Source organism: Centrocercus urophasianus, unplaced genomic scaffold (assembly GCF_019232065.1).
Source record: "Centrocercus urophasianus isolate 14NV4802_14NV808 unplaced genomic scaffold, USGS_Curo_1.0 seq_17, whole genome shotgun sequence".
In the NCBI taxonomy this organism is placed as follows: domain Eukaryota; kingdom Metazoa; phylum Chordata; class Aves; order Galliformes; family Phasianidae; genus Centrocercus; species Centrocercus urophasianus.
Genome location: NW_024884722.1, coordinates 2,893,560 through 2,915,208, shown reverse-complemented (window position 1 = coordinate 2,915,208; position 21,649 = coordinate 2,893,560). Strand labels below are relative to the sequence as shown.

Sequence of the window (21,649 nt, the reverse complement as noted above, 5' to 3'; positions counted from 1 at the left end):
AATTTCAGTTCTCTTAGGATGCCCAACACTGATGTATGTGGGTTTCCTCCAAGTCTCATCAGTCTCTGTAGCCTACAGCAATTAACCAGCTGGTTTCATCTGTATGTTTTTCATTCACGCCTTATTCTGAATGTTAAGAGATTGAATGAGAGGCAATGTGAGTCTTTGGGATACATACCTGCCTTGAAAAAAATAAAAAATAAAGCTGACAACTGTGATTTTTTTCAGCTTAGGAAGGAGTTACAAAAACAAAAAGAAATTTCGTTTTCTCCTTGAAAATGTCATTGTTTTGTCAACGTGTCACAGACATTTCAAAGTCTGAGTTCATTCTCTCAGTAAGTTAACCATAACAAGGAAAGATAAAACCCGAACCTCTGCTAAGCCAGAAAGAAATAACTTCCAAAGCAGCTGCATTTTTCCACAGATACCTTCTAATGCAGATAGGCTTACATCTGGCTGGGAACAGGAATTATTCCCAAGAAAATCTTTAAATTCTTTTAAGATAGAAATGTGGTTTTTTCACCGAAAACCCAACGATTAATTTTTCCGTGGAGAGGAGCTTGGTGGTGCTACTGGAAGGTCTGACAAGCATTGGCATTTTCCAATGGAAAACACACTGCTTTGGCCCACATACAGACAAGACTTGGTCAAAAACAAAACAAAAGGGAGAGAGTGGGAAAGAGGGAAAGCGATTTTTCATTAGCAGAAAATTTCATATCATTCCCACTTATCATTTCAAGTTGTTTCCCCATACCAAACACAGGCTTACTTAATCACTTGGATATTTCACTTAAGGCCACACGCAGCTTTTACTGAGCTCTCGTAACACAGCGCTGTAAGCTGTACAACAGACCACGTTTCATTTCACAGTTCCAACATTTAAATGTTGGAGGCCATTTAGCTTAAATTACTTGTTGGTTTGCCATGTTTGGCTTATCTCAACAGTGTCATTTTACTGACACCAATACTGCTGTAGTCCGCTGCTCCTCCACTACTTTTGGTATATTTGAAATCATTCCTTGTTTATCTTTCTATCTTCAGTTATTTACTTTTCCATTTCCTTCCTCCTCCCGCTTGACTTTTTCTGCAATAGTTTGCTCCTTCTATCGGATCAATTTGGGCAGGATTTCCATTTTCTGTCTTTGGCTTGAATAACCTCTTAAACTTTACCATCAGAGGAAAAATCTGCTATTCTGATTGAGCAATTAAGATTCCTTAGGCATGTTAATGAAAAGACACTGACAAGTGACTGAGCTATATATAATCATGGCCTTTTAGAAAGTGTCACCAGAAATCCAAGAAAATAAATTCACTAATACTAGGTCTTTCAAACCCCATTAGAGAGCAAAGTCTACGAGATAGGCTGAACATCTCATCAGGTCGCCCAGGTTCTCTCCTGGTTTTATCTTCATGATGAGCTTCTCATTGCCATATGTGAACTTTCCAGATGAGATTCACTCATCTGATTATTTCCCTGGGGGATGGGAAAAGCACGGCCCTAATTAGAGCTCTGCTTTGATATGAAATAAATATTAATTGCCTTTTTTAATATGAAGGTGTCTACAGCTCCTGCCTGATTCTATTATTAAGAATCACTTTCTTTTCACTTGCTTTCAATCTCCAATGTTTGTTCTGCTTTTACTATTAAATAGAGCTTAAACTTGCCCAGCTTGTAACGCTTTGCACTGCGCTATTACTGAGAAAGCACAAAGTTTTTTAGTTCATTTTGAGGCAGTTTCAATGTACAATATTATGTCTCAACCTATAAGAATACAATATAATGTAGCAGTTGCATCTCTTCTTCACTTATTATGCTTGCTAAGTTTGCACTGAAGAGAGAGTCTATCCAGCAATCCTAAGTATTCCTGTCAGCAAGAGATGCAAAGCTAGGAGGTATTCAGGTTCAAGGTATTACTCAGCCTGTTGTTTTGATCACTGCTTCCAGATCCAAAAATTCATCACACATGTTGCGGCCTTCTTTCAATATGTGATTTCTTTGCCTGGTGGCTATATTTCATGTTTACATGTACACATAAAAATCACCTGAGCAAGGCTATATCACTTCAAATTGTGAAGAGGATAAACAAATTTCTGTAAGAAAAGACAAGAAATGTCTGACAGGTGTCTGTTATTTCACTTAATGTACGACTTGAGAATGCTTGCCATGGTGGCAAGGATGTCAGAAGAGTGACTAATGATAAGAGAATCGAATTGTGTCCTTTACCTCGTTTGACCAGCATGTGAAACTAACATTTATTGGTGAATATCTGTTACTTATATTGAACAAGGGAAGAAAACCTGCAGTCTCTCTAACTGATCCAGCTTTTCTTCCTGTTTTGAAACAGCCTTAACATGGAATGGTATTTATATCATTTTCCAATTTTTTGATTTCCACAGGAATCTGTAAGATTATCCTTGTAAAATAACAACCCAATGCCAACGCTCATTTTGATTCTTAAAAGGCCAACAACAGTAGATATTAGATACAGTATCCATTCTTGACAGTATTTTTAAATACTCATTAAAATGTTTAAGAAACGTGGACTTGCCCTTGTAAAACACATATCTGGAATTAATGTAACACGGCTGTCACAAGAGCTCGACACGTTATGGTAAGGCCCCACTCACCAGGAAGTCAGAGAGCTGGTTTTCCAAGAAAGCAGTTTGAAGATACCAATGCTGAGGAACGATTCATACTGGGGAGAGGAAATAGGTGGGACTTGGCCCTGCTGCGGGAAGCAGGGCTGGAAGAAGAAAAACATGCTGCAGATTGAAAACTGAAGTTCTCATGGCCAGTCCTGTGCTGTTTTTCCTAATGTGACCCTTCTCTTTGTATTTGCCACGCTTTTCTATTTAAAACACTATGGACGTTTCCTTACACAGCATCCATGGCAATCGCTTTCCCATAAGGAACCCCAGGAAAACTGTTTGCTTTTCAACTTTCCCTGTTCAGCAGCAGCAGCCTGGCAGAAGTAAGAGGCAGGCAGGAAATCCTGGAGAGGTTTTTTTTTGTTATCGCATCATCGCATCTGAAATAATTCCAGGATTCAAGCCAGAATCTTTGACACAAGTGTTTGTAAGCTAAAATATCAAACTAAAATGCAGTCAAGCTCTGTTTGCTAAGTAAGAAATCCACTTGTGGGATTTCCAGAGATGTCTGTCTTCAGAAGAAAAAAAAAAAGGAATCCAGAAGTTTTTCTGAACTGATAGAGCTTCAGGATCAAATGTGATCTGTAGACAAAACATTGTGTGAGGTTTTTTGTCCCTGACATTGCAGCCATTATGCTTGACTGTTCTATTTACGTAGCCATGGGGGATTTTTAAGTTTGTTGAAACAACCAAACACATTCTTCAAAACAATACAGTGGGTCTTTCTTGTGAAAGCGAAGCTAATCAAATGCAGCATCCTGTGCTGTTGATGTCAGCCAGCAAGCCGCTCGTGGCACTGCTAGATTCTTTGCTTTTGGGCCAACAGGCGTCTTGTGGACTGCTTTCTCCATCTGTTCTCAAAGCAAATGCCAGGATGGTCAAGGTGTCAGAACATCCTGCTGGAAACACGATCAAAGAAGTTGCCATGCAAGGATTGGAGTCTTTGCAAACACAAATTCTGTAAAAATTAAAAACAACAGCCCTATAAAACCTTGACACGATACTTCAGTGAGAATAATTCTGGGTGGGCTCTGAGGCAATCGAGCACTTTGCAACCCACATGGATCAGCAAAAGTAAAGACAAAGAGTGAAATGAACTAAGGCAGAGTTTGAGGCAGAAGTTGAATGCTTATCAGTGCTGACTAGTAAGCTTGAGTTCCTTAAATACATCTTCCATTGCTATGCTGGTCTGCTGCAGAGGTATCCATCTGCCCCAGTCTCTTCTTAGGGAAGCACATTAGTCTTCCACGGCGCTACAGTTGGCTCAGGGGTGAGGAGGGCAGCAGGCCTCCCCCAGCACAGCACAGTAAGGATGCCCAGAGCAGCAAAGCCAAACATTCAGGCCCGGCACCTCGTGCTCCTTCCTTCTGCTCCCCTTAGCACAGCAGGAGTGGCCGGGCAGTGACAGCCAAATTCCATCGCAGCAGTGCTGCCCAACGCCCTGCTTGTAGTCTGAGCTACAGCGACCAGAAACAAACTGGCTGCAGCTGCCTGATCTTCCTGAACTTTTTGGTAGGTTTTCTTCCATAGCAATTGTCAGCAAAGCCTGTGCACTCTAAGCTTTCATTTAAATGTAAAGCACTGCATTTCCCTGACTGACCAGAATAGGCTATTAGGGTTTGTGTATTAAAGCCCGGTGTTTTCCACCTATTGAGTGCATAAACAACAGTTTAACCTTTATCCCAAGGCATGTGCACCCTTCTACTCCTAGAGAAATGAATTCATGTTAAGCAGTCAAATCGGTATCAACCTGACCTTTAAACACATCAGTGTTTCTTGGAAAAATATTATGGCTGAGATGCCTACTGTGGTAAACAATATTAGCTGCTCCAACCCATTGTCGAGCCATGCTGTGCGGAGCCTTATCAAAATAAGGGGGTGGAAGCCAGCGGGGACCACAGATCTTCTGACAAGCTCCACAGGATATGAAGAACAATGTAAATGTAAGCGTACTGGCAGATATATTTCTATATTACTGTTCCAGAGATAACAGCTAAGGTGAATCATTTCCCACCACCTACAGTACTGAATTATTTCAAATTCTGAAGGGACCATATTTATTTCATTGGTAGGTAGTAATTTACTTAGCTGAAGATCATTATATTTATGTGTCTGTGAAATCCTCACAATAATTATATATTTGAGCTGTCTCAGAAGTGCTATATATATTCTCATTAGTCATGTACTTCCAAGGATATTATCATTTTTTCTTCCTCCAACAACCTTTGCAATCTGAGTGCGAAGAACTGCACTGCCTATGAACCTCAGTTCTTACAGTTTTCTTAAACTCCAGTTTAATCAAACAGCAGGGTGGCCTACATTCAAATGCAAATGCTAAGCGTGCTATGAAATATCTTCATTTCCTTAAATGACTGCACCGCAGAGCTTATTTAAAACAGACTAACAGTGTGCAGCAGAACAGAGACCAGGGAAAAAAATGTCCTCTGCTCAACAGAACTTTTGCAAAACTTCTCCCAAAAAGGTCATGAAGATGCTGAGAGTGGGGTAAGGAGATAAAGGCAATGGGGATTCCTTGGTTCTAATCCTATCTGTGCCAAGTAGTTAAGTTACACCTCACCAGGGTGGCCAGAGGTCCATTTATTCTCTCCCATGCACTTCAGAAGTCTCACATGGAAAATATTTTAAAAACACAAAATGTTGTGTTAGTCTAAATGTAAGCAGTATTCCATGGAGCTGGAGATTAATAAATCCCCTGAACAACGGTCCGTTGAGTTCAGTGTGCTGAAGTTAAAAACAGTCCTCATAGCTGGACCAGAAGATGGCTTTTCCTTCGCCCCACAGCTTGTTATCCCCTGGCCTGAGGGCCACCAGGTAATTTGTTTTTATTCTTTCCTTTTTAAATGCAGCGATGAGAAGAGGTGCTTGGCTGGCTGACAGCCCTGGAGATGAATATCCTTGCTTGTGATTAATGCAAATACTCCAGCCTTTTTCAGAAAGTTTGAGCCAAAGAAACCCAAGAGCATTACAAATATTAATCACTCACATCACCACTCCAGTTTCTTATTTATTTGAATACCTTTCACAAGCAATAAGCAAACGGCTACAGTTTTATTTTTCCCTACCATCCCTGCCAAAACCAGACAGGCTGCACAGTTTGTTTTTCCCGGTTTAGTTGATGATTTTTTCTTTCTGACTTTTGAAAATAACCAAGTGTGAACAGTTGTGGTGTAGAAGTGTAGAACGCATCAGGTCACGATTACTCATTATCCTTAGGCCTACTGGAATAATGAATTACAGTTAAAATAAACAACAAACACACTTAGAAGACTACACGGAACGTAATAAGCAAGACTGGGTGAAGCAAACAGGCCACTAAACTCGCAGCCCAGCAGCAATGCACCATTACCAAGAGGAGGAAGGAAAAGGGCAGGGGTTAAGTCCCACCCCAGACTGTGGGAGCCCAGGTCAAAAGAAAGATAAACAGCCCTCACTCTTTTCTGTCTCAGGAAACTGAGCAGGGAAGGAGATACTGAGGACCACCTCACCACGCTCCAGAGCACAGTGATCCTGGCCGAGTGCACTGCTTGCTGCCAGACTGCTGTCCTCTAAAAAATGGCATGGTTAAAACGCAGACAGGTAGGTCCATATGAATCAAGCACTTCGAAGCAGCAGGAAAGCAGTTTAAGTAAGAAAGCAAGCTTCCCTACAACAGAAGACGTTCTGGCTTCAAACACTGGCTCCCCTTGATCATCGACCCATTGCTGCAGAAACCTTTGTTCTTCCCTTTGCCAAATTCATCCCTTAGCACAGGCAATTGCCAGAGCATTTAAAACTCTACAGTGTGACTAAAGAATCGGTGACTTTCAGATCAGATCACTGAAGAATCTATTAAAAAGCACAACAGCATTTCACTTAGCCATCATTGTGACAAACTCAAAGCAGCAAGTCCATCACTTTCTGAGCATGTCACTACATCCCTCAGCTTTAAATACAGAGATACATCTAGATGTAGCTCAATATATTACATTGATACATGCTATATCTAAATCTATCTATACTGTCTATATAAGATCATCCTGCTGACTTCTGTGGGGCTGCTTCCATCCGTAGGGACAACAGCTAGAGAGGCAGGACCTCTCTCTTCTTCCCATGTGAGCACTCATTCCTGTCAAAGCATAGGAAATACTTTTTTGCATGTTTGTTGTGAAAACAAGCAGTGAGCAAATGTAAATGAGCATGACTTGGCAAAAATACATGCCCATTGTGAAACCCATCCACAGCAAATTAATAAGCCTCAAAGACTCTCAGTTTGCAACCATGCTTCCGAATCTACAATCACTGCCACGTTTATTTTATTATGATATAAAATAAACATCACACCTTTAAACTTTTCACACTGTTAATAAATCAGCTCTGGAGAGATGACTCACGAGAGGATCGTGCCTGTGCTTAGCAGAGTCCCACAGATACACAAGAGATGCAATTACACCAGAACAGCCAATTCTAAGCTCTGACACAGCTTATTATTTGACTAGCAAACAAGGAACTTTTTCAACTGAATTGCAGGCTGGCTTTTCCACCACTGATCTGTTTTGTCCTTCGTTTCCCTTAACTTTGGCCTTCACAGAATTTCATTTTAGTCCTTTCATTGCTGCTGTTCTTGTTTCTTGGTTCTGTTTTACACTTGGTATGGGTATGTGCAGCTTCATAATATATAAGAACAGTTGCTGATATGATTTTCCCCATTTCAACTCACTTAATTCAGATTAAAGGAACTTGCAGAATTAATGTGAGCCATGAATTGAAACTTAGCTACAGCAGTCGACCCTTGACACCAAGCTGAGCAGTTGAGGTGCTAGAGGGAAGGGATGCCATCCAGAGGGACCTGAACAGGTCTGTGCCAACCTCATGAAGTTTACCAAGGCCAAGTGCAAGGTTCTGCACACGAGTATGGGCAATCCCAGCAACAAATACAGGTTGGCCAGAGAATGGCTTGAGAGCAGCCCTGAGGTGAAGGATTTGGGGTGTCAGTTGATGAAAGACTCAACATGAGCTTCAGGCTGGAGAAGGCTCTGGGGGGACATTACAGCAGCTTTCCAGTACCTGAAGGGGACCTGAAGGAATGCTGGGGATGGACTTTTTATAAGCATCAGGATAATGGCTTTAAACTGGAAGACACTGGAACAGGTTGCCCAGTGAGGCTGTGGATGTTCCCTCTGTGGAGGCATTCAAGACCAGGCTGGACGGGGCTGTGAGCAGCCTGGTCTAGTGAGAGGTCCCTGCCTACAGTGGAGGGGTTTGAACTAGATAATCTTAGAGGTCCCTTCCAGCCCAAACCATTCTATGATTCTATGAATATCTCTAAAACTTACAAAATCAGTGAATTTTTTGTCAAAATGTTTATTTTTGGATGCACCTTCAGACTGTAACAATCCCTGCCTCACAGCATGTATATTTTTTATAAGGAATTATAATCCACACAGGACTGCACTAAGCATACAGCAATAATTACTTGCATGACCCATTAACGTGTGAGAAGATCAGAGTTCCTACCAGATTTAGACCCAGAGATCTGTACATCCCCTCAGTGCCCTGGCATCACTCCCAGTCACACACCAAGGGCGCAAACCTGTCCTGACCGAGCAGCACTTCTGTCCCCTCCTTATGCAACATCTCCATTGCCCTGCACATAAGAAGCAACTGATTTCTGCACGGTAACCACTGGCCCTGGCACAGGATCAAGGATTCTGACAGCTTGAGCTCTGATACTATAGCAAGAAAGTGCATGGCAGAACGATTGCTTTCACCACGTGCAAAGCTGGGCCTTTACAGGTCAAGTAATTACCAGCCATGCAAATGCACAATGTGCTGTCAAGTCGACAAAGTGAGTGAGAAGTATTTCTAACTTGTTATCTCTGATACACGGACAAAGTCTTACGCTGTCTGTATAGCAGTGCATAAAATATTATAATTAAAAGGCTTAGGGACTTCCGAGAGGAGGAAAAAAGCAAAACTATTTTGGATTCAGAAACATTTCATCAATACGCAGAGTATTTACATACTGGAATCAGAGAGCCTTGATTATGCATGTTTATTGATTTGGGCTTTGTTTTGATTAACGATCAAACTATGCCATGTCTTGTGAGGCAGCAAGGCTTGAGGGAGCTGAGGCACATCTGAGCGTTTGTAGTTCAGGAAATCGCTGTGATGCAAATAAGAGGATATTCTCATGCGTTCTGTCCAAGTGTGATAGTAACAAAGCTCCTCAAACGTTCTCTTTTATACAGGGGATAATGTGGGGAGCAGTGCTTAACACAAACATGCTGCATAACAATTGTTTTAGTCTTCATTACCAATGACTTCGCTCCCTCACCTTGGACAAAAGAACAAGCTTAAATTCCCACAGTGTCTAATTTATTGTTACTGCTGGAGATACGGTTTTGTGTCAGAGTGCATATGTTACTTCTAGAAATGTATTGCAAAAATCCTACCGGGGGGAGTAAAATGGAGTGGGGAGACAGAGGGAAGAAGTAGCAAAACGTAGCTGGTTAGAAAGGTGTTTGCTTCTTTGTTGGCATGTTAACCAACAGTAATGCCATTCAGAAAAAATGAGAGAGCAGCTTCCATTACACAGAAAAAAAAAGCTTTAAATACATACAACAGCGCAAGGAAAATCTGAAGACAAGCTTCTTATGTGCAGCTCACTAAGGAAATCAGGAGTCAGATAGATTTTCTCCATGTTTGATACCAACATTTAGATCATATGCTGGAGAGCAGGCTGAGGTCATTCTGAATTCACCCAAGGACACACCTGCACATCAAGAAAAGTGAACTAACTGAACATCAGCATTCTGATCTAAGCATTGTTCTTTGGGATTTTGGCAGCACCTTCACCTGTGTAGCAGCTGCCCCATTGGGTTTTCATTTCTACTCTGGCTGTAAGAACAGAATCTACATAAAGCACAACAGCAGCCAGAGGACAGGTGAGAAGGAAGGTGAGGAGGAGTTTCCTCTTTAAGGTGCTCCTTCTATGGCTTGCGGGTCTGGGGACAGAAGAATACCATCCTCCTATGACCTAAGAATATTTGCTGCAGCATGAAGCAGTTCTCAACCAACAGCAAACCTGTGCATTCCGCCTGCAGATGCTGGGGTGCATTTGGAAAGAGACTTGGCCATTCCCAAATGGAAGAGCTGGAGTCAGCTGAACACAAAGAAGGGTCAGGGTGCCACCTGTACCTCTGTTCATTTGCATGCAGTTGTCTTAGAAATAGTGCCTCTTCATGTCTTCACTATTTAATAAGCCTGCCTTTGCTTCAGGGACTTTGTTATACAAGTTAGATAAAACATTCATCTTATTCTTCCAGTTGAAGATGTTAGAAATTTTTCTCCCTTTTCAGCAGCAGCAATATTACCCATTGATAGCCTTCACTCTACAACCATGAGGTGGTAACAGAGGAAAGCAGGACAGTCTCTGCTTAAGACCTCAGCAGCAGTCTGCCTTTACGATGCTCAGTGCTGGGAACAGAGCCAAGCAAACAGCCCGGGGAGCTCACACCTACTTTCCATTTCCAGGCTGTTTCTGGATCTGACAGCCCCTCGGTGGGGACCTCAGCACAGGTCTGGCGTTTGGGGATCCCCTCACTGCAGTGGGTTCCCTTCCGATCACTCTGCGAGAAGAGATTATCTGAGCCATGGAAGTTCATACCCTTTTTTTAACTGAAACAATTCCTATTCCTTTTTCCACTTGCTACACAAGACTGAACAGAATTCAAATTCCAGATTTCATAAGGAATTTGTTAACCTAGAGGTTAAAGCTCTTCTGTATTTAAGGCTGAAATTAACTTCAAGTGTAAAGAAAACTGTAGCATAAATTAGCTCCTATTGAAACTTCAAGCTGAAAACATAGCAAAAAGTTGAATTAAATCTTAGTAATAAATTAAAGAACTAATTGTGTTAATTTGCTGAATACTGTCATTCTTGTTAAAGTAAGTTGCATAGATTATTGGCTTTCAAAGGCAAAACAAAATAACCACAGAATAAATAAACTTGAAATTCAGAAGCATCAAAAATGAACAGCTAGAAAAGGGAGTTTAAATCCATGAAGGCATGAAACTTAGTTGTCTCTGTCTGTGTGTGAATCAAGTAGTTGCACTTTGCTGACATGATTCAGAGCCCAGCGAGACCGGTAGAAATTCACTCCAGTAGATCTTAACCTAAAGCAAAAGTCACATTTCAAAACAAAGCTATTCAACACATCTGCCCTCCTATGGTACCTAACTGCATCGCATGCTACAAAAATATTTTTCAGATTAAACTTTAATTCTATTCAAATGAGAGTAATATTAATTTAGGATGAAAATTGATACATCCCATGCACAGAAGATCTTCACAGCAATGCTTGAAAGCTGCCAGTGTAAATTTTAACAGCACTAACAAAGCCAGGACTAGGCGTTTTGATGGCAAATATTTTGCTTCCCTATCAACGGTCTTTTCCCCCCTCCAGGCCTTTGTTTTATTATTTTTTTTTTTACAACAGCACAGTCTTTAAACCTGGTACTTAACTCCGTCCATGAAATATTATGCAATATGTTGATCATGCTGTTTTTTAATTTCAACTCAACTGAAGAAGCATTGTTGAAAAGAATCACTGTATCCCAGGGGAATCAGGAAATTAAACTTTATTTATTGGGTTTTGACTTTGCCATAAGTAGATACAGCCATATACCATCTGATTACCATCTGAGGGGAGGCACAGCTTGAAAAAGAGCACTGCCAATGTGCCACTGGGCCATTGATTAATTAAGCAATAAGATGAGAAGGTCTGTCGCTCAGGGTCATTAACGCATGCCTAAAATGCCATTTGAGGCCATAATGTCTGGTTAGCATTACAGACCCCGATCCCACAAGAATTTACTTCTGAGCACAGTACTTGCTACTTCTGTTGGCCTGTTCACACAGAAGGCATTGCCATTGGGAAGTATCAGAACATTCTGGACAATCTAAACGTAATCTTTATTGGCTGGGACAGGGGAGGAATGAGAGAGGGAAAGTGCGTCCATTTAAATTTAGAATACAGCTCTGTTAGGAAGCAGCATCCTTCAAGTGATGCATTCTGCCTCATTCCACAGAACATTGAAAGCGATCATAAAAGCATATGGTCAGCCACTCGTTTCTTAAAATAATACACAGACCAACAGCACAGCAAACCCGTGCACAGGGAAAGGAGGCTGCTCACAGCAAGAGCCTGGGAGTGGAGTTCTGACTGTTCATAGTCGAGGCCTCACTGCTGACTTTGAGACACCAACCTCAGCTCAGCAATTAAGTCGTCTGTGAAATGCGTACCGCTACCTAAATTCTTTGAGGTGCCTCTGTAAGGCTTAATTGATTACTGTTAGAGCACCGGTTTATGATCAGCATTTTACTGTTTCTACAGATTCCTTAACAAGAAAAATATCCTAAAATTGTTCAGTATTTATAAACTGTTTTGAGTAGTCTGGAGAGGAGACCATTCTTTACCCTTCTTACCAAGCCTGCTATATTTTGAACTAAATAGTTAAATATCGATTGGCTTGAAAAAAAACACAGGCTTTCTCTAGGTCACTCCTCTGCAAGGAGACTGACCCAAGTTCCAGTCCTTGCTTCAATCAATGTTTGTTTCAAATTTTAAATCCATGCAAGGACCTTGACTCAGGCAGCCCCTCTCCCAGGGGACGTCGTGACCCCAGGGTTGGATCACTGCGCTCATCCGTGTGCACACATGAGTGTCCTGATCTAACAGCTGGCTAACATTGCATACATACAAGAGAGGTTCAGCAAGAGGAAAGCAAAGAAAACTTGCACCACCACATATTAAGCCACAACTTTCTGCCTCAAACACTGCAACAGCAGAGGAAAGAACAGAAATTATTTCAAATGGGTGTCACAGTAATTAAGCTCTTGCAAAAAGAAGTGATAATAGCTGCTCTTTATGCACCTACTATAAAACTTGATGTGTTTGAGCATTCCTCTTGATGAGATGACATGTGACAATTAATCTGCAGCTCTTCCTTTACAAAGGTTTGTGCTTGGTGCAGTCAAGACTCAGTCATGTTGGACTTCTCCAGGTGCAGCATTTTAAGCATCTGTGGAAGTCTTGTGGGACTTCAGTGTCTGGCATCCACCAGTAGATTAATGGCAGTTTAAATATATTCTCTGAAAGTGCTACATAATTTCCACTTTTGGTGCTTGCAGAAATAGCTACATATTCTCTATAGAAAGAAAAGAAGTTGGAAGTTCACTATTTAAAAACAAAAGACCTGCTTCACAGGCTTTCCGAAGATTATTTCAATTCAAAGGCTTTAAGAGAGGCTGAGACTTTGAGAACCACTTCCTAGTAGCAGGCTGAGAAATATTATTATTCCCTGAGCAAGGAAGGCTGAACCTAGAACCCTGTTTTGGGCTGCAGACAAATAGAGCAGGATCCAGCAGAGGGCAACTAAGATGGTCAGAGGTGCACAACTTGCAAGGGCAGGCTGAGAAAAAACAGGCTTGTTTGGTCTAGCAAAGAGAAGGCTATGGGCAACCTGCAGCAACTTCAGAGCAGTTACAAAAATGACGCAGCCAAACTCTTTCTGGTAGTGCCAGTGATATGCTAGGAGGCTGTGGTCACAAAGCTTTGGGGTAGGAAAATGCTGTTCATTAGAACTGCACTGCAGTGCAGTAGCAGGGAACCTGAGAGGCTGTGCAAGCTTCACCCTTGCTGGGCTCAGATCCACAAAGCACGCTGAGCTAATCCTCTGCTGGCACCAGTCTGGCCTGAGTTGGAAGCTGCACTAGGCATCTCCCTCAGGTCTCCCCTAAGAAACAATTCTTAGGTCATTTCAGAGCAATAGAACTAATCTCAAACTAGGATCCCTTCTGCATGTGGAAATATTTCAGAAAGGATAATCAGAGATATTTCACTTTCGGGAGAATATACATAAGTACAACAAACTGGGATTAGACAAGGCAGCAACCTGACAACGCTTTTCATAGAAGCTGCACAGTTGCCTGACTGAATCATAAATTGGGTGCTTCAATGGTTCCTTCACACCCGTTGTTGCCATACATTCAAAATAGGGTCAGTTAGGATTGCTTCCCTTTTGAATAGACTTCTTTTTAATTTGATATTCCAGGGAGAATATTTTAACAGCTCATTGGTTCAACACTTTGTCAGGGAAGCAGACGTGTTTGGGATGAGGCAGCCCTGTGCAGTCCTTTCCCATCTCAGAGCGGTCTCAGATTTGTCACCTATGGCTCATAACACAGCAGTGACAGAGGGAAGTTGAAGAACAAAACATGAATTGGCAAAGACTCTATTAAATATAGAGATAACTTATCCAAAGATCCCACTTCACAAATATTAATTCTCATCAGCCAGTGCTGTTCTACTTGACAAGAGATCTGTACTTTTGATTCAGCATTAACACCATCATACAGAGACACCAATATTTTGCTTGGCCAGGGAAAAGTTAAACCAGTGTAAGAACATTTACAGAAGTTCAATATCATCCACAATAAAAACACTGTACTTCTTCACCTGTATCACTGCAAACAAAAAGCACCATGTTTTTTTACAGATCTCCAGCAGTATTGCTACTGCTTAACTGTACAGCCCAGGGAAGCAAAAACACTCATCTTGAGTACATTTACATCACTCCAACCAACCTTGAGAGCACGCTCTAAGAAACCCCATTTGAGCTACATGAAGTGATTTGATTATGAACACAGAGTGATTGGATTAGCAGCTGATGACTTAGAAGCCAAGCTGCTGCATCCCCACTGAATTACCAACTCCACAAGCAGCACCACTCCACCTTCAATCTAACCTGCCACACAGGGTGAGGGTTTCAGGAATCGAGCATCTGCTTTCCTTGAGCTTCTTTAGACAGCAAGTAAACAAATACACCACATTTATATGTTGCCTCATACTGAACCAAAAACAAACTCATGTGCTGCCACAACACATCAACAGCTCACATATTGGAATCAAAATGACTGTATTTCACAGGCTACAGCATTCATTTTCTAAGTGAAATAATGATAGAAAGAAGGCTGGCATCAAGCTTACCAGAAGGCCGTAGTGTCCAAGTGAAAGCAGCATTTCTCAGATCTAGTAATCAGCAAACAGGGCAGGGAAAAAAAAAAGAAAAAAGGAACACTTAATCATGTGGACATAACCATCCAGATACAAACATAAGACCATATTTCCACTCAGTAGAACTGATGCTATGTGAGAAACAGACTCCCTTGTACCTGGACATGGAAAGAGGTAGGGGACAAAGTTGTTGCCCTTCAACTCAGACCTATTAGTTACTCAATGCTTGACCACTGCCAGGCTCAGGTAAGTATCAACTCACTCAACCACAGGAACTTGGAGCCATCTGCCTGTCCCCTTGGTTTAAACTTCTTTGATATATGTCACTTGAATTGTGTGTATTAGCTAACGTACCGAAATAACCTTTAAACTAATGTGAGAGAGATGCTTGAAGAAAGTTGTGTAGACAGCCCCTAATCTGATGCTGGCCGAGGAGAAACAACAGCAACAAAGGGTTAGCTGCTTATGGGAAAGGACTGTAGTAGAAGCCTGCTGGTTCTGTACAGGGGTTCTGGCTTGTAAACAGCTTGTTGAAAAATTTGCAAGAAACTGACTTTTTTTTGTTTTCCTCCAAAAGAGGGACAAAAAAGCCTGTATTTGTCAGCATCACTTCAAGGTTACCTTCTGCTTCTCCAGAATATATCTGGCTGAGTTAACCTATAGTGTGCTCATTGTGCTGAGCCTACCTCCACCCATCTGATCCTAATTAGCTACCAGCCAGGGCTTTCCTGTGCTGACTGGGAAACCTTTATGGGAGTTAGCAGCCCTCCTACGCTCTCCCCCATCCCCCAAGAAGCGAAGAAATCATGCTGAAAACATATTTTAACTCAGCAGGGATTTCTTCTCAGAGACGTTATTATGACAAGGTGAAATAAAATTAATGATTTTACCCAAACTATGCAAGGCTATGACTTTCTGAGAATTTATCTGAGGCTTTTATCGTTCAGCTCAGAATGCGATGTGTTGTGTTTCATGTTATTTACTGGAGAAATGCAGCCAGAACGTTTGGCACGTGGGAAGCACCAATGTTCAATCCAGCACACTGCTCTTCGATTGGTATAGAGCATTCATAAGCCCAACAGTTTCTCCTCCAAAATCTTTATCACAGTATCACTGAGAACATGTACCTAATTGAGTCTGCACTTAATTCTAAAACCAATCCGTGTTTGACTCAAAACATGAGGAAAAGATGTGGAAAAACAAAAGTAATCTGGAATCTTCCTACCGGTGTTTTAAGACATAACAAACTACAGCAATTTATTTCACCATATCCAGTTGTAATGTTAAACCATGGATAAACATTACCAATGTAGCAAAGAATGTGTTTCTTCTTCCTGACGGAGGTCCAAGATTGCCCTCTTGAGTATGCCAGACAGCATGGGGTACTTCATTCACCACGTGATTGGCACACGCTTTACTTTTGAATCACTTTGGAGATGAAATTGTTGGCTAAAGCTCTGGAAATTCTGACTGCAGTGTTGTCAGGCAGGCTGCTTTTACTTTGAGAGAAAATAATTCCTTTTAATAGCACTATGTTACTTGGCTTTTTATCTGTTTTTACATTGTTCGATGAGGTTTTGCACCTCTGCATGTTTTGCTGCACTCCAAGAACTTTAGTAAAGGGAACTGCATTTTAAAAAAGTTTGTTGCTTTTTCACGAGCATCAAAAATTGCTACATTTGGGGAAATATTCTAATGCAATCTATTTTGATGGAACACAGAACTGTCACCCCTTGCAGCCAATTCAAAAAGATGTGTCCACTGAAGAGCACAAAGCATTTCTTAACGTAGCTCATCTTCATGGCATCTCTCACAGTGCAGGAAATTCTAAACGTTTAGGTTTATTTTTCCATTTATCTCATAAACAAAGAAAACATTCTGCATAGCAACAGGCTTATTTATAGCACGTTTTAAGATACACAGTTCTGTTTATTCTTTTATTGGCATTAATGGAAATGATCCAGAAGAGGAAAACACGTTATTTGGAGGTCTGACTCCAATCCCTCTCATGCCCTGCAGTCAGCCAGTATCTCGGGAGCAGCCTTTGAAGGACTGGTTCTGACTGCACCTCCTGAGGGACACATAAGCACAAAAGCACCAGTCCTTCCCAGAGCTAGCCCACCTCAGCCTCCACATTGCAGAGACTTCCACTTCCAGCCTGAGCTTTTTTCCTTTTTGCCTTACTGCCATGAGCGACACATACCTACATGCATACACTTACATTTTCCAGAATTACCATCTTGCACTGCAATCTCACACTCAGGTTCTGTCATCTAGTTTCCCTAATTGCAAGTAACACACATTCATATCCATACAACCTTTCAGAAAAGTTTATCTCATACCTGAACGTGCAGTTTTGGTTCTCTGCTGCAGTGAACCCTCAAAGATTCGGTTCCATTGTACAGTTCTGTCAACACAGATGCTGTCAGCTGCATGAGGTACAGTGATACCATTGATCCTGAAGTTGAAGGGGCTTTTGTATGAAGATCACCATCAACCAGTATCAAATAACACAACTACAGTCCCTACCTCTGTATTCGTAATACAGGTATTTCTGAAAGTATGTACCATCATGCTGTTCTTCATAGTGCTCTTCTTCACTGCATTTTTTGAGCAAAGCAAGTCTCCAGAGTAGCACAGGAATGCTGATTTAATGAACTCTCAGCTGTATTACCACTTTATTCACTTTACACGTGTTTATTTCATCCTTTGAGTGACAAGTAGTTGAGATCTCCAGAAAAGGCTCTGATGATGATAAATCAGTGCTACAAAGATGGTATTGTAATTAAGATGATTTATTTGGCTGCATGTTGTTTTCATTCTGAGGAACAGGTTTGTCAGTGCAGGATTTTTCTGAGAAGTGCTTTGGGTACTGCCTAGAGATCTGGCTCTTGTCTTTCACAAACGATGTCTGATAAATGGTTAAGCCATCTTCGCTCCTTCTAACCGGTTCTGAAGCCCACTGGAAGAAGTTCTGTGAGTTCTGCTGCCTTCTGTGTGGTTCCACCTTCCTTCGGCCCAAACCCTAGAAAAAGATGGAAAGAAAAAGCCATGTAAACATATGACTTTCAATCACAGTTTCACAGATGAAGCTTGTAACAGTCACTACCCCACTGGAAGCTAACGAAGCTGTTACCACAGTGATTTCAAGAATTCATGGTTGATCTTTAGCAAGTTAAAAATAATATTGCCAGACTTGCCTGTATGAACATTTTGGTTGCATATATAATGGGAAACATGCTGACTTACCATCCAACACTACTAACAAACCACTTCCTTTTTGCACTTCTCTAGCATACTATCTACTCCAAGCTATTTGGCTGTATTTGCCTAAACTAATCTTCAGAGAAACCCAAACAATTAGGTTAACAATTTGATGTTTAGACTGCAATAAGGAAATCGAGACTACAAAATCTGAATCTTCAAAACTATCCCTTGTGTCCAAACACAGAGAGATGGAGCCTGACTTCTGCACTCTGCAGCTTGCAGGAAATTTATTGCAACGATGCTTGATCAGCATATTGAACTTTCTGATCCTTGTTAGTGCTGGGTACTCACCAAATCAAAATACTCTCCTACATTCTGTAGACAGTGTCTGTTGTCATGAGAAGAAAATGGGAAGTTGTTGTTCACTGCACTCTGAAAAAAAAGAAACCACAGGAAAAAACATGAATTTTCACAAGTTGCTTGGAATTCTACTAGTCTTAGTTCTTATATTCCGGCAGATGCCAAACTTGCAGCTGCCTACACTCTAACACAGAAGGCATTCTCATATATTAGATCTTAATTTGCACATAATTTTACTGGGACAAAATGGACCCGACCCCCTGTAGGTTCCAATGGCTTTTATTTCTCATGAAATCATGGAGAAGTTTTGTGCTCCTGGACTTGTTGAACATACACATGATTAATATAAAAGTGTGAATTTTCAAATGAGAAATGCTACATACTGCCTACAAATAGCAAAATGTAAGAAATACGTCAGGATTGCCTTGTTTTACTCACTAGCAAGCCCAAAGCTAATTAAAATGAACTACAAAAGGGACCTCAAAACTGAACTAATCTGTGATTTATGTACTGAATGGCAAGTGCATTGCTTGTTGCAGGGGAGGTGGAAGAGCTATTGATCGCATAACTAATTTATAATCTCATTTTTTAACAGCGTTTATCCAGACTGTAAAGTGGAACAAGTTTTATTAAAAAAAAAAAAAAGGACAAATGCAAAATTTAACATATTTCTTTAAGTTTATTATATATAATTGCAATAATTTTAAAAGAGCTAAAAAGTGAAACACCAAGCATCCTTCTGGATCATCAGATGGCCCCTGTACTTCCTGAAACATTATTTTCCTGTCATGTTGGGAATCTGATTTTTTCTTTTTCTGCAAATGCTGTAGTGATTTTCATGTTCAATGTTGAGGAATGTTGTTTTTGTTTTTCTTACTGTGATATTCACCTCCAAACAGAAGAGGAAGATTTAATTTAATGAAAAATTAAAAATGCTGAGTTTCTGAAAAAAAAAACCAAAACAGATAAATGTGACTGAAGTGCTTTTACAGGGCTACCTTACACACAGATTTCGGACTGAAGTCAGCCACAGTACATTCTGGCATGCAGGCGTGTCTCATAACTACAAGGGAAAAGTAGCTGATGCTGGAGAGCAGCAGGACTTTGACTATCCCAAGTTATAACCGTGTAACAGCAAAATACATTCCTTCCTCAGCACAGCTGGCCATCATCTCACTCCCTGAGGCACGAAGTCTGCCAGCCTGCTGTAACTACCACAGATACAAGTCTCTTCTTTATAACTCAGCAAATGGTGCCCTGCAAACAGCCTGCCTGTCACAGGCTGTATGTGCACAGCTACCCACCTGTTCCCTTGCCCGGAACGCGGCTGGCAGCCGATCCTCCGCGCTCCGTGCCGCCTGCAGGTCCTGGCCCTGCCTCTGCGCGGAGTGCGTGGTGGACTCCAGCTGGCCCTGGCATTGTCCAACATGTGCAAACTGCAAAGGAATGGCAATGGCGATCGTTGGTATAAAGCAATCCCACCAGAAATGTGGGTAACATCCTATTTTCCCAGTTGTTTTTTTGTATTATTTGTATTGGAGCAGCCCCTAGCGGCCCTTGGCAGAAGCGCGGGGAGCGTCCCACGCACAGCACAACCCTTCCACATACAACAAACACCACCGTTTCTCCAAGAACTTGCTGGGAATTGTTTGTATAATGATACACAGTCTAGTAAAAACATTTATGCTGTAGAGCCCTTTTATTTTATTTTTTTTCTTTTTTCCCATGCTGTCTGTATAACAGTAGATTTAAAAGCATAAAGGTTTTTGGGGACTCAGCCAAGTTTTAGGCCTGAGTGAAGGAACCCCTCCAGTACTGCCAGTCAGGATATGGGATGCTGATGGAGCTGGCAGGGCAGCAGCTGGAGGAAACGTCAGCTGGCAGTCCCAAAGATAATCAATCAGGGCTAAATATTAAGGAAGAGACTACTAGCATTGCTGGAAAACTGTAACTCTAAATAGCCAGGGCATTTTTCCTTTACAAACATCAGGAACACAAAGAAACACAGAATCACAGAATGGCCAGGGTTGGAAGGGACTCAAGCATTATGAATCTCCAACCCGCTGCCACACGCAGGGCCACCAACCTCCCACTTAATACCAGCCCAGGCTGCCCAGGGCCCCATCCAACCTGGCCTTGAACACCTCCAGGGATGGACGGGGCATCCACAGCCTCTCTGGGCAGCTGTTCCAGCACCTCACCACTCTCATAGGAAAGAAACCCTTGCTTCCCCTGCAGGTGCTGGTGTGGCTGAGGGCAGCCCGAGCTCTCTGACTAAAGGACAACTTCACCCTCATCACATCACTTTTCCCACAGATGAAGGATAAAGAATCCCTGTGGGATCAGCAGCCCCACAGCAGCCCCTCCTGCTGCCCTTCCCTTCCCTTACCCAGGCGCCGGCGCTCTCTGTGTTGAGGTTTGGGCACCTGCTCTTTGGCATGGCTCTGCGCCGGCTGCCAGCCCTGGCAGCTCTGAGCCTTTCCCGCTCAGAACACTGGTTGCCATGGAGGGTGTTTGTCCCCCTCACACAGGGTCAGGAGGCCCCACAGCTCCTTGGAGACAGTGTGGGGAAGAAGCTCACACAGAATGCCTTCTGAGCACTGTTCCATGCCACCCTGCCCTGCTCTGCCCAGAGCAGTGGGGAGATGCCCACTGGCAAGTGACTGGAGATTGCATCTCCTTTCAGCAAACCCTCTGCACCAGGTAAAGCTTGCGGGATGTCTGTATCTTCAGTTCAGAAGTCGATTGACAACAGTAATTATTTTGCTTTTTACAAGTATTTTTGCTGTGACTGACGTTTCTCTATTGCAACATTTACTTTTTCAGCAACTGCATCCAAGCAGATTTTGTGAAAATTCATTAATGTTGTCTTTTGAGTCTTCTGCCTTTGCCTTTGGTGAGACTGTTGTGAAGTGGTTCTGGTGTTTCATTAAGATCAACAGATGAGCAAAGAGAACGCTGCTCTCACTGGACCGCTATGCTTGCAAAAACAAGGAGCACTCTTGAGTCTGTCCTCAAATGGGAAAGAAACAATTTGATTTAAAATGATTCATTAATTCTTCAATCACTTCAGTAACACAGTGTGAATGGTGTGTCAGAAGAAAGGACAGTCATTGGGGAAAAATCACACACGGCACCAAGTGTGCATTATTTCTAAGATGCAATATCACGCTCCTTTCAATATTGCTTTACACAAATGCATGTCTTAAACACCCAACCTGTATTTCCTTATAAAAAAGCTGATATCACTAGAGGGATTTTTTTGCCTTCAAGTCTGAGGGCTGACCTGCAAACATCTATACTACGTAATTGCTCTGCACTGCTGGGCATGGGTAAAGGAGATGAGTAGGGATGAGT

The 21,649-nt window shown here is 41.9% G+C and overlaps 1 protein-coding gene across 1 annotated transcript; it reads right to left on the bottom strand.

Annotated features, from left to right (window-relative positions):
* Window positions 1-17,510: 17,510 nt before the first annotated feature.
* Window positions 17,511-20,732, bottom strand: TEX36 (testis expressed 36). The gene is made up of 4 exons (XM_042818187.1): window positions 20,682-20,732; window positions 19,597-19,728; window positions 18,284-18,364; window positions 17,511-17,750 (listed from the first exon to the last, which is right to left on the bottom strand). The coding sequence occupies exons 1-4, from the start codon at window positions 20,730-20,732 to the stop codon at window positions 17,511-17,513; spliced, it is 504 nt and encodes a 167-aa protein (XP_042674121.1).
* Between the last annotated feature and the right edge of the window lie 917 nt (window positions 20,733-21,649).

Bases quoted from the DNA above. Each gene is read 5' to 3' on its own strand.
- TEX36 (XM_042818187.1), bottom strand. From the start codon at position 20,732: ATGCCAAAGAGCAGGTGCCCAAACCTCAACACAGAGAGCGCCGGCGCC. The intron at 19,729-20,681 runs GTAAGGGAAGGG...ATTCCTTTGCAG, and splicing joins CAGAGAGCGCCGGCGCCTGG to TTTGCACATGTTGGACAATG. The intron at 18,365-19,596 runs GTGGGTAGCTGT...CTTTTTTTTCAG, and splicing joins CGTTCCGGGCAAGGGAACAG to AGTGCAGTGAACAACAACTT.